Source organism: Halichoeres trimaculatus, unplaced genomic scaffold (assembly GCF_033239565.1).
Source record: "Halichoeres trimaculatus isolate MK-OKI-2021-1 unplaced genomic scaffold, fHalTri1.1 fHalTri1_scaffold_20, whole genome shotgun sequence".
In the NCBI taxonomy this organism is placed as follows: Eukaryota; Metazoa; Chordata; class Actinopteri; order Labriformes; family Labridae; genus Halichoeres; species Halichoeres trimaculatus.
This window is the reverse complement of record NW_027437198.1, coordinates 13,008,014-13,027,400: the sequence shown is the minus strand read 5'-3', so window position 1 is coordinate 13,027,400 and position 19,387 is coordinate 13,008,014. Positions and strand designations below refer to the sequence as shown.

At 42.7% G+C, this 19,387-nt stretch overlaps 2 protein-coding genes across 3 annotated transcripts in view; one reads left to right on the top strand and one right to left on the bottom strand.

Annotated features, from left to right (window-relative positions):
• Positions 1 to 19,387, top strand: part of LOC141809922 (phosphoinositide 3-kinase regulatory subunit 5-like) — a 74,854-nt gene that overhangs the window by 24,100 nt on the left and 31,367 nt on the right. The window lies entirely within an intron of this gene.
• ntn1b (netrin 1b) overlaps positions 2,805 to 19,387 on the bottom strand; it is a 37,981-nt gene continuing 21,398 nt past the window's right edge. For both annotated transcript variants that reach the window (XM_074697167.1, XM_074697169.1), the window contains exons 3-7: positions 18,659 to 18,847; positions 14,691 to 14,840; positions 13,133 to 13,186; positions 9,624 to 9,698; positions 2,805 to 3,486 (exon numbers count right to left, since the gene is read on the bottom strand). In XM_074697167.1, coding sequence (XP_074553268.1) covers positions 3,167 to 3,486; positions 9,624 to 9,698; positions 13,133 to 13,186; positions 14,691 to 14,840; positions 18,659 to 18,847 — 788 coding nt within the window. In that variant the 3' untranslated portion in view covers positions 2,805 to 3,166. The remainder of the gene's footprint in view (positions 3,487 to 9,623; positions 9,699 to 13,132; positions 13,187 to 14,690; positions 14,841 to 18,658; positions 18,848 to 19,387) is intronic.

The window sequence follows — 19,387 nt, the reverse complement described above, 5'->3', positions numbered from 1 at the left end:
CCCACAATCCAAATCGAGTTTTAAACTTCTCCAATTTGTCCAGTGACTTTTTTAAGAAGTCTTCAGATCTTAAAGTTAAAAGTTTTCAGCCTTGAGAGAAAAATGGATGTCAATTAGTCATTATTGACACCTACTGTTAAAGCGTGTGAGTTAATGTCACTCTGCTGCTGTAAAACACTTTTGGGTCATCACCCAACAGTTGAGAATCACTTGTTTAGATTTGGAATATGAGCATTTCTTACTCTTAAGAGTGCAAAAACTTTGCATTCGAAAACACAAAATACAAATTTAAATGTTATTAGTCTTCAGAGCAGGCCGAAAAAGATAAGTTTTGTGTAAAATGTCAAAAATGCCACATCATGTTTCCCTTAAATTCAGTCATAAGGCGATGTTAAAGAAGGTTAGAGGATGTTTGTGTTGGAGTGATAAATGATGTAAATCCAGCTGAGACCACCTGAGGTTGTTTTTTAACAGCTTTATTTCAGATGAATTAATTTTCAGTTCTATCAGGCTGTTCAATAGCCAGACACCAATCAATACTTTTCATTACAGCCATCTACAATTCAATGCAAAAAGAAAGTAAAAAATTAACGATCCAAAAAATAAAAACCACAGAAGCCACACAGTTTCATGTGTCATTAAATATATTCATTTGTGATAAACATAATATATTAGTATTACAAGACATTACACAAGCTTTATTTGCTATGGACACTGCTGAACAACATTTACAGGCTGGTGTGTGAATGGATCAGCACTCAGGAGGGATTTATGGAGGGTCAGAGTCTGGTACCTTTCTGCAAAACCAGCCAAACGGATGCTCCTGCAGAAATGTGAGGGTAGAGAAATACAGTGTGTGTGTGTGTGTGTGTGTGTGTGTGTGTGTGTGTGTGTGTGTGTGTGTGTGTGTGTGTGTGTGTGTGTGTGTGTTTGATTCATGATTTTACGCTCAACAGACGTCTCTCTCTGACATTCATTTTTATTTATCCTCTAGTATTTAAAAACTCTTGTTAAGTTCACATAAAGATCGATCTAGTTAATGTTTAACAAAAATAAAAAAGTAATACTATACAGCTATATAACACGTAGACAATCAGCCGTGTCTGTTTGTCGTGTACCAAGTCTTTCTGGTCCTCAAAGAGGAGCTTTGAGACGACAAACATGGGACACGGCGTGCTGAGCGCACTGTACAATAAACATCTGTGATATTATATCACTCCACAGGTTATTTTCCCACAACACTGAGTACTGTATACAAATTAAATGTGTACATAATTCACAACCATTGTTAGCCATCAGTCAGCTACAGTAAGCATGCATTATGACGGTCAGTGGTACGAAGGCTGCTGATAGGTTGAGGTGAGATGGGTTGTTTCTCTGACGTCCATCCTGATAGAAAATAACTCTGATCTGTGTTAAAGAAGAAAAGTGAGGCAGACATGATTTGAACTGTACAGCTTTTTTGCATCGCATGGCGCAGTGATGGGATCTTTTACATATCTCATATGTTCTCCGAGTTCTTACGGGTAAAATAAGTGCATGGTTGACACATCTACTCTACTATATCTACAGAAAAATAACGTCTATGTATGCACGTATGGTTACTTTACATTACAGAGGTCACGACCACGACGTACTCAAAAAGCGCTGAGCAGAGAGCTGCTGATAACATGAAACACAATCGTTACACAGATCGAGCTGAGGGTCAGTACGGCGGTTATTTCACTGAGGTAACACTCACATGGGAGCCAGGAGCTCGCAAACAAAATTGCACCCTTTAAGTTTTTCATTCTTCAGAATAATTTCCCAATTTTTTTAGCTTTTGGCAGTTGGAAAAGTTTATCCAAAGTCTGGCAGGGCACGATTCAAGGATCTCAAAGCACTTTATTCACACAGCTGTTAAAACCTCTGCTGTCCCGCTCAGGGAATGGAGCTTGTATGTTTTTATTAAAACCAAACTGTCACAACCTTTTCTGCTTGTTTACAAATCATATAGATCAGAAAAGGTGGCATATCACATCCAATGAAAACTCTAGCACCAAAGGAACATCTAGATGCTGCTGCAAGATCAAAAATACTTGTTAATTTCTTTAGTCTTCCAGAGATAAGAATAAACAAGTATGCTGGGACACTCCACTCCCTTTATTTCCTCTTTCTTCATCTCTCAAATCAAATAAGGAGAAAAATGTACCTAGAAAGAAAGTATACAATCATCCATAGTTTCTAATAATTTGTTTGTTTGCACCAACCACTGAACCTTTGACTTAACAACAGAAGCAAACCATATAAAGTTTCAGACAAAAGGCTGGAACTTAGAGATAACACTCAGATTTTGCTTCAACAGCTTCTTCCTTCCTGTTCAGGGTCAGATTCTCGTCATAAACGTAGTGTGCTGGCACAGGTTCTCCAGGAGCACTCGCCAAATTTGTTTCGGTGTTTTTCCACCTCTGGATGGACTTGTTCCTCATCTTATCTGCCAGCCTGCACAGTGCCTCCTTATCACAGCATCCCTGCTTCTTCAGATGACTGTGTGAAAAATGAGAGGCTGCAGATCCTCCACATTGGCTGAATTTGAGACTTTTTATGTGACTCAATTTAAAAAAACAACTTGTAAATGTTAATTGCAGAAAGTACAATCTAAGGCATTAATAACAGCACATGAGCTTCCCATCCTGAGCGTGACAGCAGAGAGAAATGTCTGCCATGTGAATACAGTGAAGTCTAAGTGGTGTGTCTTAATTTAAAAAGACAGTGCTTCAGTCAGCATAATGAGAGTGATCCTTGAAATACAAAAACGGGACTGAGTGGATACAAAATTCAGCACAGGACTGTAAAAAAACCAAAGGCATTGTGGGTAACAAAGTCAGGATCTGGCATGTATGGAGCATTAGGTGCAAACTCTGCAATTAAACAACAAAACAAACCTTGAAACAAATCGACCATGGAATGAGCTCCTTCACAAAAGTTCCTAAAACAAAAAAAAATCCCTCTAAACTTTTGCTCCGTCTCAGAGCAGCAGCACTCAGTCCTTTCTCTCCGTCTCTTCTCCTTTTGTCTTTCGATCTCACACTCTCCCAGTTTTTTTTCTCATCCTTGCATCCATCACAGCAGAGACGTTACTCAGCCTCCATCGTCTCCTCTATCTCTCTCTCCTCTTCAGCCACTTTTAGCACTTCCCCCTTTTGTCACGCTGCTGGAACTTCCTCAGCCGGCGGCCCCACAGGTCCTTCCAGGGGATGAGGAGACTCCCTTTGTCCGCCACCACACCACTCTGTCCGGGAGAGTCGTCGTCTGTACCCAGGAGGAGGTACTTTCTCCCCGGTTTGATCTTTGGACATTTACAGGCCACATCCTTCGCACGCACCCACAGGAGCTGGTCCCCGCGGCGGATGCGATGCTCACCTTGTTTGTAGACAGAAATGATGTTGACGGTGAACTTCCACCACTCGCCAGCTTTGTCTCCTTTGAGAACGTGGACTTGGACCGCTGGTGGAGGAGAACAGAGTCACAAAGTTAGGTCACTGTTATCAACAAGGATTCATGAAACAAACAGATCATCCTCAACTGATCTGAAATGATGAGTTTCTGATTTGTGGACCACTTAATCTCAAAGTGAAAAAACTCCAGCATTTGGGATCACAGAATCTGCAGGTAAACCATCTGATTAGCAGAGTGTGGCTAACACTAGCAGCTAGCACGGCCTCTCAGGTTAATACCCCAATGCCTGTGATTGGTTCCTCATGTCTCTGGTCAAGCAGATAAATGTCAGCTTTACCAGACACTACAGTGACATAGAGCAGTAAATGATCTTCATTTGGAGAAACACGCTGCAAGTGCCAAAACTACACAAAAGTAAAACCAACCGTGCAAACAGAAGAACATGCTGCAAATCAGCTGTACTGAAACACTAACATTTTCAACCATTACTATGCAGACAGCTAATAAGTTTGTGTTTTTTGTTTTGCATTGTAGAAGCCCATAACGTAATAACGACCTACAATGTAATAAATTTGGCTTTTTTTAAATGAAATAGGCCCATAACGTAATAACTGACCAATAACATAATCGAAGTCCTAAACCTATAATGTGATAACTTTTGACCAATAACGCAATAACTTATTATGTTATTGGCCGGTTATTACGTTATGGGCCTGATGCAAAAAAAAAACCTTTAAAAATGTAATAACTGAGCTGATAACTTAATAACCAGCCAAGAGTGTCATACATTTGCCCTTTTTGACAATGTTATAGGCAAATTACATAATAACTGACCGTAACAGCGTATAACATATCAGTTAGAGCCTCAAGAAACTACTCATTTTTGTCATGAAAAATGCAATCTTGATTAAAACTCTGTAACAGTTGTTCCTAAAATCTACTATATTTGTTATGGCTTGTGTTCTTCAAAGTAAAATTAAACAATAAATCACAAAATTGAGTTCTGGTCTCAACAACTTTAGATCCTGAACTGAACAATAGAACAATAGAATTGAACATATTTAACCTGAGCACAAAAACAATGAGGATTACTGTTCCCTTTTCCTACATTTAAACATTCAAAAAAAAAAAAATCTAATTCAAGTTATTTTTTACATTGAAAAACACTCCAACTTGTCTTTGGCAAACAGCTCTTATAGACCACTGCAGCCCTTTACAGTAAAAAGAGAGAGTGACTATATATTTTTTGATAATTATGAATCTAATTATTGACAAAATCCAGTGAAAGTTATTACGTTATAGGTTCAGGACTTTGATTATGTATTGGTCAGTTATCACGTTATGGGCTGATTACATTTTAAAAGGCCAAATTTATTACGTTATGGGTCGTTATTACGTTATGGGCGTCTACATCCATCATTTGTGTATTCAGAGCTTGTTTCTGCTTTTGACTTTTGCGTGTGTTTTTAAAGATGCATCGTTTCTTCATTTGTAGCCTGCTTGTTGTGCTTGGGATTGTTCAGGCTGTCCTTCTAGGCCACCGTAAGGCCCAGGCTACAGACAGCTTCACTTGAGTTTACTACATCAACATACTGACAAAGCATGAAATGGTAAACCATAACATGATACAGCATGATATCTGTGACTGTTTACATCCAGGTAGTACAGCTTCAGAGTGTGATTTGTGAGATTAACCAGAGCTACAGCTCTGACTGGTGGAGGGAGGCTCTAGAGCTTGGACACAGTTAATGATTGGTTCATCATTCTGGCATTGATTAGTCAAACTGATGGCATACAGTTAAATTCATGATTTTAATTTGGGCTCAATGGGAAATTCATCACCTCAGATCACCTCTATCGTGAACCATTTTCAGTGCACATGGCCTTAGACCTCCTTGAAGACTTTCCTTGAGGTATGACTGAGGAAAAGATTTTATCCCCATTCAAAAATAGCCCATCTGCAAACGCTGATACCACTCAAACAAAGCCTTTCTGATTTGGTTAATGGCTGCTTTCTGGACTCTGAACACCAGAGCGTTCACACCCTCAAGCTGAATCACACTAAACCTGGGAACTATTGAAACTCTGCTCCAGCAGATAGATTCATACCACAGAAGTCTCCTGCACAGATCCTCCGTCAAACGAGGCATCCATTACCGGAGCAACAAGAGACAGAGTTAATCTGAGCTTAAAGTGAAGTGTTTCACTCTGGCTTTAAGGAGGAATGTGCCATTAACCATGAGAGTATGTGAGGGGGGATTATTGACAAGTTTCAGAGTAATAGAATCTAGAGATCGGATTAGAGATTAGATCAGAGGTCCTCACATAAATTTTAGAGAAGTCTGAATTTGACAGCTCGGTGTGTAAATCTTTCCTAGTGGGTTAGCCTTTCTCTGCCTTCCTGGCTGAACATTATCGCTCTAGGTGATCTTCAGCCGTCCTCTGTTCCTGCCAATAATGAAGAGAGCCGCAGGAGAGGGATGTTTGAGTGTGTGTGTCAATGCATGGTGTGAGCAAATTGCACACAATTTCAGAAGAAAGACTGTTTGTTGGGCTGAGGAGGGCGAGCTCTCACAGCCCTGCCATTCATCGCCGCTCTCTCCTTCATCCAGACACAAAAAGGGTGTGTGAGAAGGGGGGAGGAGGGGCCACTATTTGTCTTCCCAGCCTCAGAAAAAAGTTCCAGGAGAATCGGGATGTGTTTCCGACCTCATGAGCCATCCCAGTTTCTGCTCCCAGAGCCCTGTCCAACTCCGCAGCGTGAGAATCCGGCGGAGATATCGCGCTCCTCTCCAGGCTGTGGAGACTCGGTCAAAGCGTCCAGCTCTTTCACTCTCAAGTATGTTCTCAGTCTGTTTGGTGTGTTTAAACACACAGATCCACACACACAGATCCACACATCTCCTGCCACTTGGTGTAAGCTAAATAGACAACAGAGAGAGGCTGAGAGCACGGGGTCAAACCATCGATTACAAAACAGTGTGAGCCAACGCCGTTTGGAGACGGACAGTGTGAGATGATCCTGCTCTCAGCTGCCAACCGAGCCTCTCTCACAGCCAGACCTCCAGCTGGGTTTATCTTCTTTGGGCAGTGTGCTGCGGCTTGACACTGCATGCCACCTACAAGCAAAGGCTAATGAAATTAGCGCCTGGTTAATTAGCGCGCTGAGGCCCCTGTCCTTGCTGGTTATCAGCTGAGTGAACGATCAGGGACCTGTTACCCTCGGGTGAGCTCAGAGGGGCGTTCAGGGAGGCTGGGGGTTACGCTGCCTTTGAGCACTATCCCGGAGCGTCGGTAAACACGCGGCACTTTGATTCATTGTCCTCCGGGGTGCACAGAGAGGGAGGGTGCGTGTGTGCAGAGGAGGGTGTCAGGCGAGAATATAATCCCTTTGTGTCGGCCGTCTCCGTAGTGACGGCAGCGATGAAAAACAAAAATTGAATAAACAAAACATATTTCTTTCTCTCCGGGGTGGCAATCCGTCACCGTCTGACTAATTTAGCACCTGTTTGTGCGCCGAGGAATGCTCGGTGTCTTCAGAGCCGTGTTTAAACAGAGGGCCCCTTCCCGTGACCCCAGGGGGCCTGCAGCAGCACTCACACATGGGGGGTTGTGGCCCCTGAAGAACAGAGACGAAGCCCCACAAAGGCAGGCGACAGGCCTGAGAAATGAATTAGAGTGAGGTGAAGGGAGTGCATGCTAAGCTACAGAGCTTCATCTGCTTCCAGAGCGCTACGAGGAACTTCAGAGAAACGCCGCAGGAACCGCTCCACTGATTTATAGATGCCGCGCCAGCCTCAGCTGTGATGATTAAGATTGAAATCAGGGGAAATATGAATAACTGCTGCTTTTGGCTCCCCGGCAGAACGCAACAAATGGCCTGAATTACTGTCTGCTCAGCTGTGAGCGGGAATAGGAGATCTTTGGACGGCGCTCAGATGGACACCATTTAGAGGAACTAAAGATGAAGTTTCACTGACGGAGGTTTGAACGAGAGACCAATTAGTCTGACAGAAATCATAACAAGAGGAGCAGAGAGGTTGAGACGAGAACTAACGCTGCTCAGATACACAATGGTTTGCTCTGGGCGACTCATCTGATGGTTAAACGGGAGAGTGTTAGTAGCAGTAGGACTTCTGGGAACCCATAAAAGAATTATTTACATTTTTAGATAAAAGATGTCATTGATTTTTCAAACCCCGTGGTAAAAAATTACAATGACTGTCAGACGACACAGGATGACGCCAGACTTCCACCAGTTCTGTGTGCCGTCTGTCTCCTCTTCTTTACAGATCAGAGCAGGACAGCCAGGATCACAAGACTGATTACTTCCCACAATAATGACTGATTCAAAGATTTCTACCCCCATAATAAGTCAGTTAATGTTGTCTTTATATACTCTGAAAACTTCTGACCTCATTCATCAAATGTGCATATGATCGAAAGATGGATGCACACTTATTTCCACTCACATATTGGTATTTGTTAATCAGCACGTGGGCAGAGATGTGGCCGCATTTTTGTTTTTCTACCTGAATGAAAATAATTCATTATATTTGGGCTTCTTGAAGTTAGAACTAGCAGAAAAATAAATAAAAGTCTTAGAGAGGGGTATACAAGTTAAGGTTGGAGCTCGGTTTGTGAAATGATTTACTTGCAGACAAGGGTTTTTGACTCTCTTTAACGTCACTTTTCAGGCTGCAAAAAAGCACCATGTCATTTTCCTCAACCTCTTGTACCATAGTGTTGATCTGTGACCCAAAGGAGTCTCTTTTTTACTGTAATCTATGATGTAAATTCTGTGGGTTAGGCCAATTTAATCGTGAGTATTTAGGGCCTGAAAGACGCATCTCGTAGATCACATGTAAACCCTGTTGCACGCTGGTTTTCGCACCAGATCGATGAATGGGGGCCAGTATGGGGTGTTTTATTCTAGAAATCAAAGTGACTTCCTGGCATGCTCAGTAGAAATCTAACATAGTTGCTGTGGTGGACTCTGGATTGATTTAAACATTTGCACAGCTGATACTTTCAACAACTATGCTGCCTCTCACGTGATATCCCTTAAATTAACATTAATCATCTTTATATCAGCCACAGGACATTGAAAAAACTGCACCATGACATGAAGAGCTCACAAAATATACATGACTGGGTTTTTCTTTAAATATGGGAGAATTGGTTTTATGCATAGACTGTATGAAACATGAACGAAGCATCATGTCCGTTCTTGAAACCGTGAGATGAAGCCGATCCACGGCGCAGCCACATTTGCTATGACACTGGCTGTGAGGTTTTCTTCAGTCATGTGACCTGAGCTGTGTCTCTGATTGGACAATCAAACAATCCTAATAACTTCTAAACCACAGAGATAGAAAAAAAATCACTCACCGTACAGTGTGCCGATAGTGAAATCAACATTTTAGACCAAAGCAGTTTTTTGAACCAGGCTGTAAATACACTTTTTAATGCTGTAAAAGTCAGTTTTTATGGCTGGGTGTGTATGTGGCTTCCGGTCTTTTTGCAGCCAACCTCAAGCAGATCTTCGACAAACAGCGACTTTTAGCACTTCTACCAAGGCTTCATTTTTGCTAACTGGATGTTGCCCCTTGGTTTTATGCCCAAAGTAACCATGAACTTTAAGTGCACTTGCAAAAAACGAGGCTGAGAGGAGGAAATATCCTTAAATCCTGGATGAACTGCTGGATGTGCCTCTTTCTTTATATTTGTAGTCTGCAGATCCACCCAGAGCAGATCATATTCTGATTAATGATGTAGAAAATCCAAAGAGGGGAGCAGATTACCTGATACCTGAGTGAGAGTGGAAAGCTGGGTGGATATCTCAATGAAAACACGTCGTCCTGTGTTATCGATCTGTACTGCAGAAACTTTAACATTTAAACACAGGTACCTGTACTCTCTAACCCCTGCACGTCAAAAGCAGGCCTCGCACTTCAGCTTGGATGTATCACAACCACCTGTAATGTGATCCTATCTGCAGATAAAATGAGCTTTTGGCATGTATGAAGGTAAAGATGTGTTTTCTGATCACTCCTATCAGCAGACGTCGCCTCAGGCTGAGCGAGTTAGCCGTCACAGCGTCACCGTCACCAGGATCCCATGAATTTAAACATCTGACCTCCGTCGTGTGCCAAAGGACAATCCTGTGAATCAGACTCACTCACCGTAATCCTTTTTACAGTACTTCTTCATCGTGATCTTCATTTTCCCCTTGGAGGCTTTGCAGTGAGAATCACAATCTGAGAAAGAAACACAAACGAGACAGAAAGTTAGATTCTGTTTTCCATCATCAGCTGATTTTACTTTGTGTCTGCAGGATGTGTACGAACTGTCACAATGAGACAGATCACAGCTCACACAGATCGTCCTGTGTCCGTCAGCACGCTCCTGCTCCCTCGTTACTGTCCCAGCATGCATTGTATGTGCCCTCTCAGGGCTGCAGAGGTCACTCGTGCACAAAAGAAGGTCTCAAGGGGGAATTAACAAGTGACCCGCCTGAAATTAGCGGAGACCCTTAGCGGTGTCTGGGCCTCACGAGGAGAGAAAGTGAAAATCTAAACGCTAGCGGAGGCTGAATGATCTGTAACCCTCAGAGAGACGTAAGCACAGACTTTTGATGGATGCCTGTCATTTTGACATATGAGGCAGGACGCCAGAATACATCGGTGCGGTGGTGAAAAAACTGAAATCATTGGATCCCGCTCTCCTCTGATGGACACAAATTGGAACCAGATCATCTTGGAGCGCCCCCCCACCTCTCCCAGAGCAGTAAGCCCTTTGCTGTTTTCTGGGGGGGTGGGAAAGCTGAGCAGTGTGAAGAGAAAGGAGGGGGCAGTAGAGGGAGAGGGGGGACCTTTCAGCTTGCCTGAATATGGACAAACTTCATTATTTCTTCCAGCCCTCTGTCCAGTCTTCCCTTTTCTTTGCCATTATACTCGGTGTGAATGAGGTTGCCTGGGTAATGATCGAGGAAGAAAAAAACGCCCCTCTCCTCCCTCTCCAGAAAAAAGTGGTTTGGGACGCGGGATGAGGAGTGAATTCATGTATGTGGAGAAAGCATTTCTCCTGGAATGTCGGGGGAAATAAGAAAAGAGGAAATCCCAAAGTAAATGAATTTGACGAGTCCATATCAAGCACGCCTGATTTCCATGTAAATGAAGTGTGGAGGGTGGGGGGGCCTCTTTATCTCCCGCTGTCCCCTGGGGGCCCGTATCATACATCCTTTGATAGCTGACGTGTCCCATTAGCCCCTTAGCGCTATCGCCGCAGTGGGCCATTACACCCTCAGCTCTTATTAAGGTCCAATCCCCCGCTGCGAGGACAAACGCCCCCTTTGTGCATCTCTGCGGCAGTGCCACGTTCGTCCTGCGGGGTCCCAGGGGAACATGCTGCTCCTAATTTGGAGGGTGGTGACTGTGTGGAGGCTCTGACAGGAATCCAAACTCCACACAGCCTCGGCAGCCACTATAGGAGGAAGTGGGACTCACAACAAAGCTGGATGAAGTCAGTGGCGCCACTTTCTACAGACACTGATCGATGAAGAGGAGTGACTCAGCCTATTCAGACCAACCTGTAGCACCGTGAAAACAAACTCCTGCATTGTGAGCAACAGGACCAGGACCGGCTGAGGGGACAGGTTTACAGCCTGTTTACACCTGATCAGGGTTGGTTGGACAGGAGCATCAAATACACGACTGAATATTTTAAGTTTCAGTCATTCGTGAAGGTTCGATAGAGCTTGAAACTTTGCTTTGTGTAAACTCTTCTCATCCCCTCTCTTAATGTCCCACTGTGGCAGCCTAACAAGGCTTGTGTTAATTTGGAAATAAATGGAGATTAGATATTTTTCTAAACACTGCTTTTCTTTTTCAAGAAAACTTTTTACCAGATACAATGCCATGAGGTTAGGCATTCACCATCAGTTACATAGTGCTACAGTTTGACAGATGGCGATAAGGAAACTTTGTCAGTTTGTACTGAAGTTTAGTAGCCGACTAAATGTATATACATATACGTGTTATGCTCTGCCAGCGCTCATCTACCGAGCAGAGCTAACGTAGCCTCACACTTTATTTTATTAATAGACTCTCAAGTTTGAACAGACCACTGCAGAATAACTGCTGACTGTGGGTTAGAATGAACATTTTCACAAACAGCTTATCTTGTGTTTTGGCTTGTACTTTGTGTTTTAGCCTTTAGTCCGTTTTTTAGCCATTAGCTCGTTGTTTAGCCTTTAGCTGTGTTTCAGCCCTTAGTTTGTGTTTTAGCCTGCGCATTATCACTCTCCTATTCAGCTTTCCTCTCACAGTTAGGCTCCACTGTCCACCATTACCACAAAATAAATCCAAGAAATCATTTTCAGTAGAAAAAACACGGATCTCTCTTCTCACCACTAAACCTATTTAGTCCGCGTGGTGTTGTCATAGAGACTTAGAAGTGCCATAAATCAATCCAGTTCTGTCCAACCCAGTCAGGAAGTTAAGAAGTAGTAGAAATAACCTATATTGGTGCTGATAATCTCATTTTAAAATGTTGTTACAATCAGGCATATTTGTAAAACTGAGACTTTTTCAAGATCACCTACAAAGTCCTCAGAGGGACTTTAACATTATTTGAGTGTTAAGCGTGGGATAGTAATACTAAATTAGCTAAAAAAAACAGACTTGCAATTAAGTTTTAATACTAGATTAAAGTAAATTAATACATTTTTAGGAAGTCTACATTACATGTTATGTTTGTGAAAACAGTTGATGTGCGATCAGTGAAGTAGTATTTTTCCTAATGTGAACGATACATTTCCCAAAATGTTGACGTTGAATATGACGGCAAGTTTGCATCGAATTCTTGAAATGAGTGCCTAAATTGTTATTTCAACTTGAGCCACAAATTTCACCAGATAGAGGAGTGTAGTGGCTGCTTTTTGATCAATTAGATGCACAATAGAGAAAATATCATGGAATTTAAACGTCCAAAGGCCCATTTATAACAACTTGTTCCATCAAATCCTGTTAGTACATTATTTATCAGACTTTTTATTACTGTAAAAAGTATTTTAAGGTCTTTGATGTCTCAAATTTATCATGAAAAAAAATTGCAGACAGACCAAAACTAACCAGAAATTTCACCACAAAGTTAGAGTTGGCTTTTGTAGTTATTTAGAGATTGAAATGAATAAAAAGTGTGTTCGAAACAAATAGTTACTCGGCCTCTTAGACCTCATGGACAAAAATCATCAGCTCTAAACCTGCAAGTAAATATTTTGCTGCACATGGTGTCATGTCAGCGGTCCAGCGCAGACACCCTTCTCAGAGCTCAGGAACAATAGGGCCTCGCTGTCGGCCCAGCAGGCCTTGATTGAAATACAAACTGGTGCAAATGAAGCATGTAATCAGATTAGGGGTGAAACTCTCGGGAGGCTGCTTGGCAGGCTGGGAGTACTGACGGGTAGGCCACAGGGAGCAGTGGAGGAATATCTGGAGTTTAGATCAGCTGCAGACAGACCTCAGTGACCGCTGCTTGGTTCAGGGTGGAAAAACACACACGGGCTACATACAGTGTGTGTGAGTGTGTGTGTGTGTATGAAGAAGCAGTTAGATGTTAACTAGTTTCCAGCACACCAAGACATCAACAAAACTTTCCTTTGAGGTCAGAGATGATTGGTTTTAGGGCTCACCTGATGGCTCCTCATAGCTGGTGTAGGTTGCTGTTGGAGATGCAACAGGAATCTCTGCGTAAAGAAAGAAAAACAAGATCTTAGTTTATTATAAGACACAAGACGAACAGGATAAAACAGATGTCATAAGGAGGAATCACTGTATTTTTAGCCCCGGAAGTCTCATCAATGTAGAAGATACAAAAAAGTGGTTACATGGTGCAAAGTAAAATTTCTTTACATAGACTTCATCATCATGTTATTGTGACAGACTTAAACTGCACATTAGTTAATGAGTATCAAACTCGAAAGCACAACAAATGATGTTAAGAACCTTTATAAAACCAGGAAAACCTTGAACCCAGCATTACAACTTCTCTTCACTCCTCCTGATCTCTATGCCAGAGCAAACTGCCGCCCTGTGAGTCTAGTGAACGGGATTTCTTGTTAATGAAAGTCGACAGAAGCCCAGATGTGCTGAAGAACGGATGTATCGTGACTGAGTTTCCTGTTAATGCTTCCCTCACTCCTGATTGCGGTTCCTTGTCGGTCAGCTGAGCCAAAGTCGACGGACTTGTTAAAGTCTGAGCTGGCTGGAAGTTACAGCCAACAAAACTTTTATACCAAACCATTAAACCAGAAACACGTTATCTGAAAATACGAGTGTTTCCTCTGACTCTTACACCTCGTTTGTTTCCTTCTCTTTAGAAATTGAAGAGCTCCTTCTCCAGCAGGTCGACAGGTTTGAATCATCGCCGTGGATTCAAGCCAAACAAATCACTTCCATTCTCCACAGACGCCGTGTCCGATTTTCACACGACTTTATCACAACCTCTTAAGCTTACAGGACAATTGTTTGTGTGTACACGTCCTCCCGGACATCACTCTTATCTTATCTGCTGATGCCAGCCAGCGACTTGATGCTGCTCGCTGAAGCAGCTCCGAGCTTACACGTCTGTGTTTGTGTGAAGCGTTGGCATTTATCACCCCGGGCCGGGGATCTGCACACCAAAGATACAGCCAATAAACATATCAGCCATCGCTGGCCTGGACGGGCTCTGTGGATTTACCGTGAGACAAACTGTTAGCGGTGTTAAAGACACACAGGGCCACGTACGCAGAGCTGTGATGGTCTGATTATCCTGGCTTTAGTACAAACAGACCATATTTGTATAAAATAAGTTAAAATAATGTCCACTGAGACACCTATTAAAGCACATCTTGGCCCTTTCAGGTCTCATTCAGGAATCCTTCATTAGCTGATGGAAACAGCTGAATATAGTCAGAGAAAATGATTTGTTCAATATTCCAGCTTGTACAGGTCTGAGAAGCTTTTTTAGGAGAGCTCACACATACCACAAAGAGTTGAAAATAATAATGGCAATGTAATAATAGATTAAAGGCCTCCATATGCCTCATGGACAGCAAAGAGATTATCAGAAGGAACTTCTTTAACTAAGCGTACATTGATATAAACATCCAGGTTTCTCATGTTTCATGCAACTATTTGATCCAAAAACCCACCATCAGATGCTATAAATGCATTTGATGTATTCAGTGCTTCAGGATTTATTCTTACTGATGCAGGGAGCGATGGGCGAGCGGCTCTGTTGGTAGCCTTTGGCACAGCGGTTGCAGGTGATTCCCGTCACTCCGTCCTTGCAGGGGCATTGTCCTGTTGTCTGGTTACACGTCTTACCTGCAGCGCCGACTGGATGGCAGTCACAGGCTGCAGACAGCAAGAGAGAAACAGTGTAAGAAAGTAGAAATTCCATTTTGTTTCTTGAAATGCTACAGTTTCAGTCTTCGCCCACCTGTTAGTCAGCTTAGCTATGCCCTGAATCATGCTCAAAGCCTTCTGTCCATGCTCTGCCTTCATTTTGTCCATTTTTCTGCACATTTCCATAAAGATTACAGATACGGGCCAAACGGAGCACTACCGATGGGAACTGTGGGGGCAGTGTTGCTGTTACTACCTGATATGTAGCTCTAGTTAGACACAAAGAAGAAATAACAATGGCCTCAGCGACCACCATCTCATACAATGATACCTCTGATTTTGTCTTTTATGCATGAGGTACATGAGCTACACAGTTACCATGTTTGTTTTTGAATTTGTTGTTATCATTGATTCTGGGTTGCCCCCTCTGGTGGATGTATAAGTTAACAGCAATGCCAATGTAAAGGACTTTTGTGAGCAGTGACAGTGACATCATTTGAAAAATGACGTATGTATTTTCGTTTGTACAGAGAGGATAAATGGGTCTTAAATCTGCACATTATCTCAAAGGATGTTGTTGTTTAAATCTGTTTTGTACTGAAGAGAGCTTCACAAATGGCCGCAAACCTCACTTACTTTCCAAGCCATCCAAATACAAACCTAACTTTGGCCTTAAAGTAATCACAGTGGATGAATCATAAAAAATCCCCATCTGTAAAGTGTTAAGAAAAAAGCCACACTGACCAATCCTGTGGTTTGAACCAGGTTTCTAACATGATGTAAAGATGGACATTTTAACATAGTACCTAACAGGGACATCTTCATGTTTGCACCCAGCCTCCAGTGGACACTTGAGGAACTGCAGTTGTAGCACTTGACTTTATTTTTTCCTGCTTGGTTGCAAAACTCTGTAATATGTTGGTTTAAACTGGAATGCTGCCTCTGGTCAGGCAGACAGCCAATCATAATTGAGGACTTTAGGAGTTAGACATCTGGAGCGGCCAATTAGATTTCAGAGAGGGCTTACGCCAGCTTCAGCTAACATCAGACACGCCCTTGTTTTTCAGAGTAAAGACCTCTGATCCAAAAATTAGAGACATGGTTTATATAAATCTGAATCATAACAAAACAAATATCATCTTACAGACTGAGCTCTGTCCTCTGCTCAGTTAGAAACGTTCACGTTTAGGATGTGAGGTTCTTACAGAAGAGAGCTGGGCCTTGGACCAGCATGAAACCTCATTCAAATGAAACGCCATTGCTCCACCCAGACTGAGCCTCCTCATTAGGTCTGCTCCTAGAGTTAATAACTTTATTAATACAATAATATCTCTCCGCACGGTGTCTGTGTCAGAGATGTGTGTGTGTTTAGAGCTTTGCCTGTGTCCTGTGAGTTGTTGTGATCAGACAGTGTGTGCGCTCTGCAGATTTGAGTTTCCAACGTAAAGCCTTTGGCAAAGAGTTCCCCACAAATAACTGCCTGAATAATGTTTCCCATTAGTGGACGAGTGGAGCGCACTTCAAAGTCTGCTAAAGCTGTTTGGGGAAGTTAAATGTGAGAAATTCACTCTGTGTGTGTGTGTGTGTGTGTGTGTGTGTGTGTGTGTGTGTGTGTGTGCTAGCCAAACGTTTACCATGAAGCCAGTGTTTGAAGTGCTGGCCCAGCCTCCCCATTAGCCCTGCATGTGTTATATGCACCAGCAGAGTCATCTGAAATCTAGCTCGCAGAGGCCGGAGTTTATGGAGCTCAGTGAACAAAACAAGACGCTTATTAAATTTGTTTTTTTTTTTTAAATAAGCTCCAGCTCCTTTGTTTCTCTTCCACCAGATTTTATATCATAAAGTTTTCTTCCAAGTTTTTGTGTGAAACAAAGTCAAAGAGCGAACTGAACAGCTTTCTGTGAAAATTATTGAGACATCAACCTCATAATTAGTGAGAAACATTCAAACAAAGGTGATATTATTGTGTCTCTGATACAAAAAGATATGAGAAACTGCAGGAGGTAGGGCAGAACAAGCCAATATGTATAAACGGAGGAACGTGCACATATGAAAACACGGGTAGAAAAGGATAAATTAAACAAATTAAATTTGTTTGTGGATGAAGTAATTGTGAGCATGCAGTAAGTTAAATTTTGCAGTGTGGCTCAGTTCTGGGACTTCCAGACTGCTTCTTTTTTGAATTTCTTGAATTAGGACATTTTTTGTATTTCAAAAACTCTGAAAAGTCAGTTTTTCTCACACCATTTGCAGATTTTTTTTTGAGCAGTTCAGGTCTCATTTTGTCTTCAAATATATAGAATTAATGCATTTTTCTGGACTTGTGTCACTGAATATGGCTTAAATAAATGAATGAGCTATTTTATGCCAAGAATAAGACGGGTACACTAGCCTAAGTTTCAGATTTTACAGTCTAACTGCTGTGAGATCAAAACTTTTATAACCAGTTGAGCTCTGACTTTAGTGTTCCTCACACCTTGATAATACCTGGACGAGCTGATTTGGTATATCTCCAGCCACACTATTACATCTCCCAACCAGTTTATATCTGCTTTTTTTGTTAATCCATAATCAGTGACTTGGAAAATCCCCTGTCAAATTAATGTTGGTCAAATTAGAGGATTATGTTGAGCATTTTACCTCTGCAGGTTGAACAGATGAATTAATTATCAGTCGTGGTCGGCCGCCTGTGGAGATTAGTGCTCTTTGGGGGCTCCTCTGTACTGATCCGGTACCTGCTCCATCTCTGAGGACTCTGTTCTGGTTAACGGCTCAGACTGCCAAACTTACAAGGGGACCGGGGGAAGGGAAACAAACTGTTCTGGGCTAAGGGGGGGCAGGCACTGCGGTTCTCTGAGAGCCGTGTTTACACTGCGCTCGATGAGGGGTGAAGTTGTTAATCTGGGATATAAAGCACGAGGCATTCAGCACCGCCACTGGAGATGAAGGCAGACATTTTTCAGCAAACCTCAAACTTTTTATGAGCTAATCGCAGAGAGGACGTTTTGTTGAGAGCTGAGGCGTTGTTTGAGGGGAGGAGGGGGTTTCCTTCACGCCGGCTGGCACTGAGCTGTGTTTCCTGTCCAACAACAGCAGCGAGAGTGGGATGGTTGGCTGATTTGAACAATAAATACAGAGTTTCTTAGTGATGCCACATCGTGCTAGGTTCGTCACCTGAGGAGAAAGGCGGCAATCAGGCTGTTTAGGTTTGATCCCAGAGGACTCTGAGCTCTTTACATCACTGGACAAGCACAAATCTTTGGAGGTGATGTCATTTAGCAAAATAAAACCCTGCTACACCAGCCTTCCTCCTGGTCAGACCCCTTAGACCTGACACTTTTAGAGACTACATCAGTGTTTTACCGTCAGCTTCATCATACCTGTCCCTCACAGACACAGACTCTGATATGAACAGGTCTGTTTTTTTCCTGAAGTTTGTTTTCTCAGCTCCTCTCTTTCCTCCCTGAGGTGTTGTGAGACAGAAGGAGCTCAGCTTTTGTTTATCCTCCGTCTAAAACCTGACGTATGTGCTCACCTGTGTGCAATGAGCTCGTTGTCTGCGCCACTGAAATCAGCTCACACCTCACACTCGTTTTGTTGTTGTTGTCCTGTCAGGACAAACCTGGACAGCCCGGGAGCTTCACGGGTCAGCTCAGAGACTCAGAGGCAGGTGGGTGCCTTGCTCCAAAACCTTCAGAGGAATTCCTTTAACACCTGAAGTCTGACTGTGATACAGGTACACTCCATCTTTATTTAAATGAGCTCATAAAAGCTCCTCTCTCCCTGCGTTTAACAGACATGAGGTGTTGCTGAAGTCGTGGCGTTACCTTTGCACGCTCGGCGGTGAGAGATGGACTTGGTCATGTCTCTGTAGAAGCCCTCCTTGCAATAATGGCAGTGGCGTCCAGCCGTGTTGTGACGACAGTTCAAGCAAACGCCACCGCTCCTCCGGCCTGACAGCTTGTAGAGCTCCATGTTGAAACGGCAGCGGCGGGCGTGAAGGTTACAGTGGCATGCTGAGTAAAAAGAAGAAAAAATATCAGATTTAAGTTGTTGCAAGGCAGCAAGTTGAACAACACGGTATTAAGTTTATGAATATAATGATAATGACTTTGTTTTAAAAAGGGGGAATTGTGCTTGCTGTGTTTATTCTGTCCCTCTGAGGCCCCCATAGGAAAAAAAGAACCTCCTTATTTCAGCCTCTGTCTTGGTTTTAGCTGCTGTCTCTTTAAGGCTCCCAGCTCCACAAACCCCCTTCTCTCTGATTGGCCAGCCCTCTGCTATTGTTACATACTAACAAAAACCTCTTCTTGCTGATATTTTGTTTTTTGATGTAATATCTTGTTTTCTGCAAATCAAATCCAAAATGAAACTTAGCAACAGCTGTTGTTTCGTGCGCCTGAAGAAAGCTTTATCATAAAGACGTGTTAACTTTTCATGTGGACTCATAGAGCAGGGTTAAAGCAGAGTGTTGAGATCCTAAAGGAAATGCGTCTCCTTTAAAGGAAAGCTTTAAAGTGTGCAGTGAGTTTGCAGCAGATTGAGAAACAGATGGT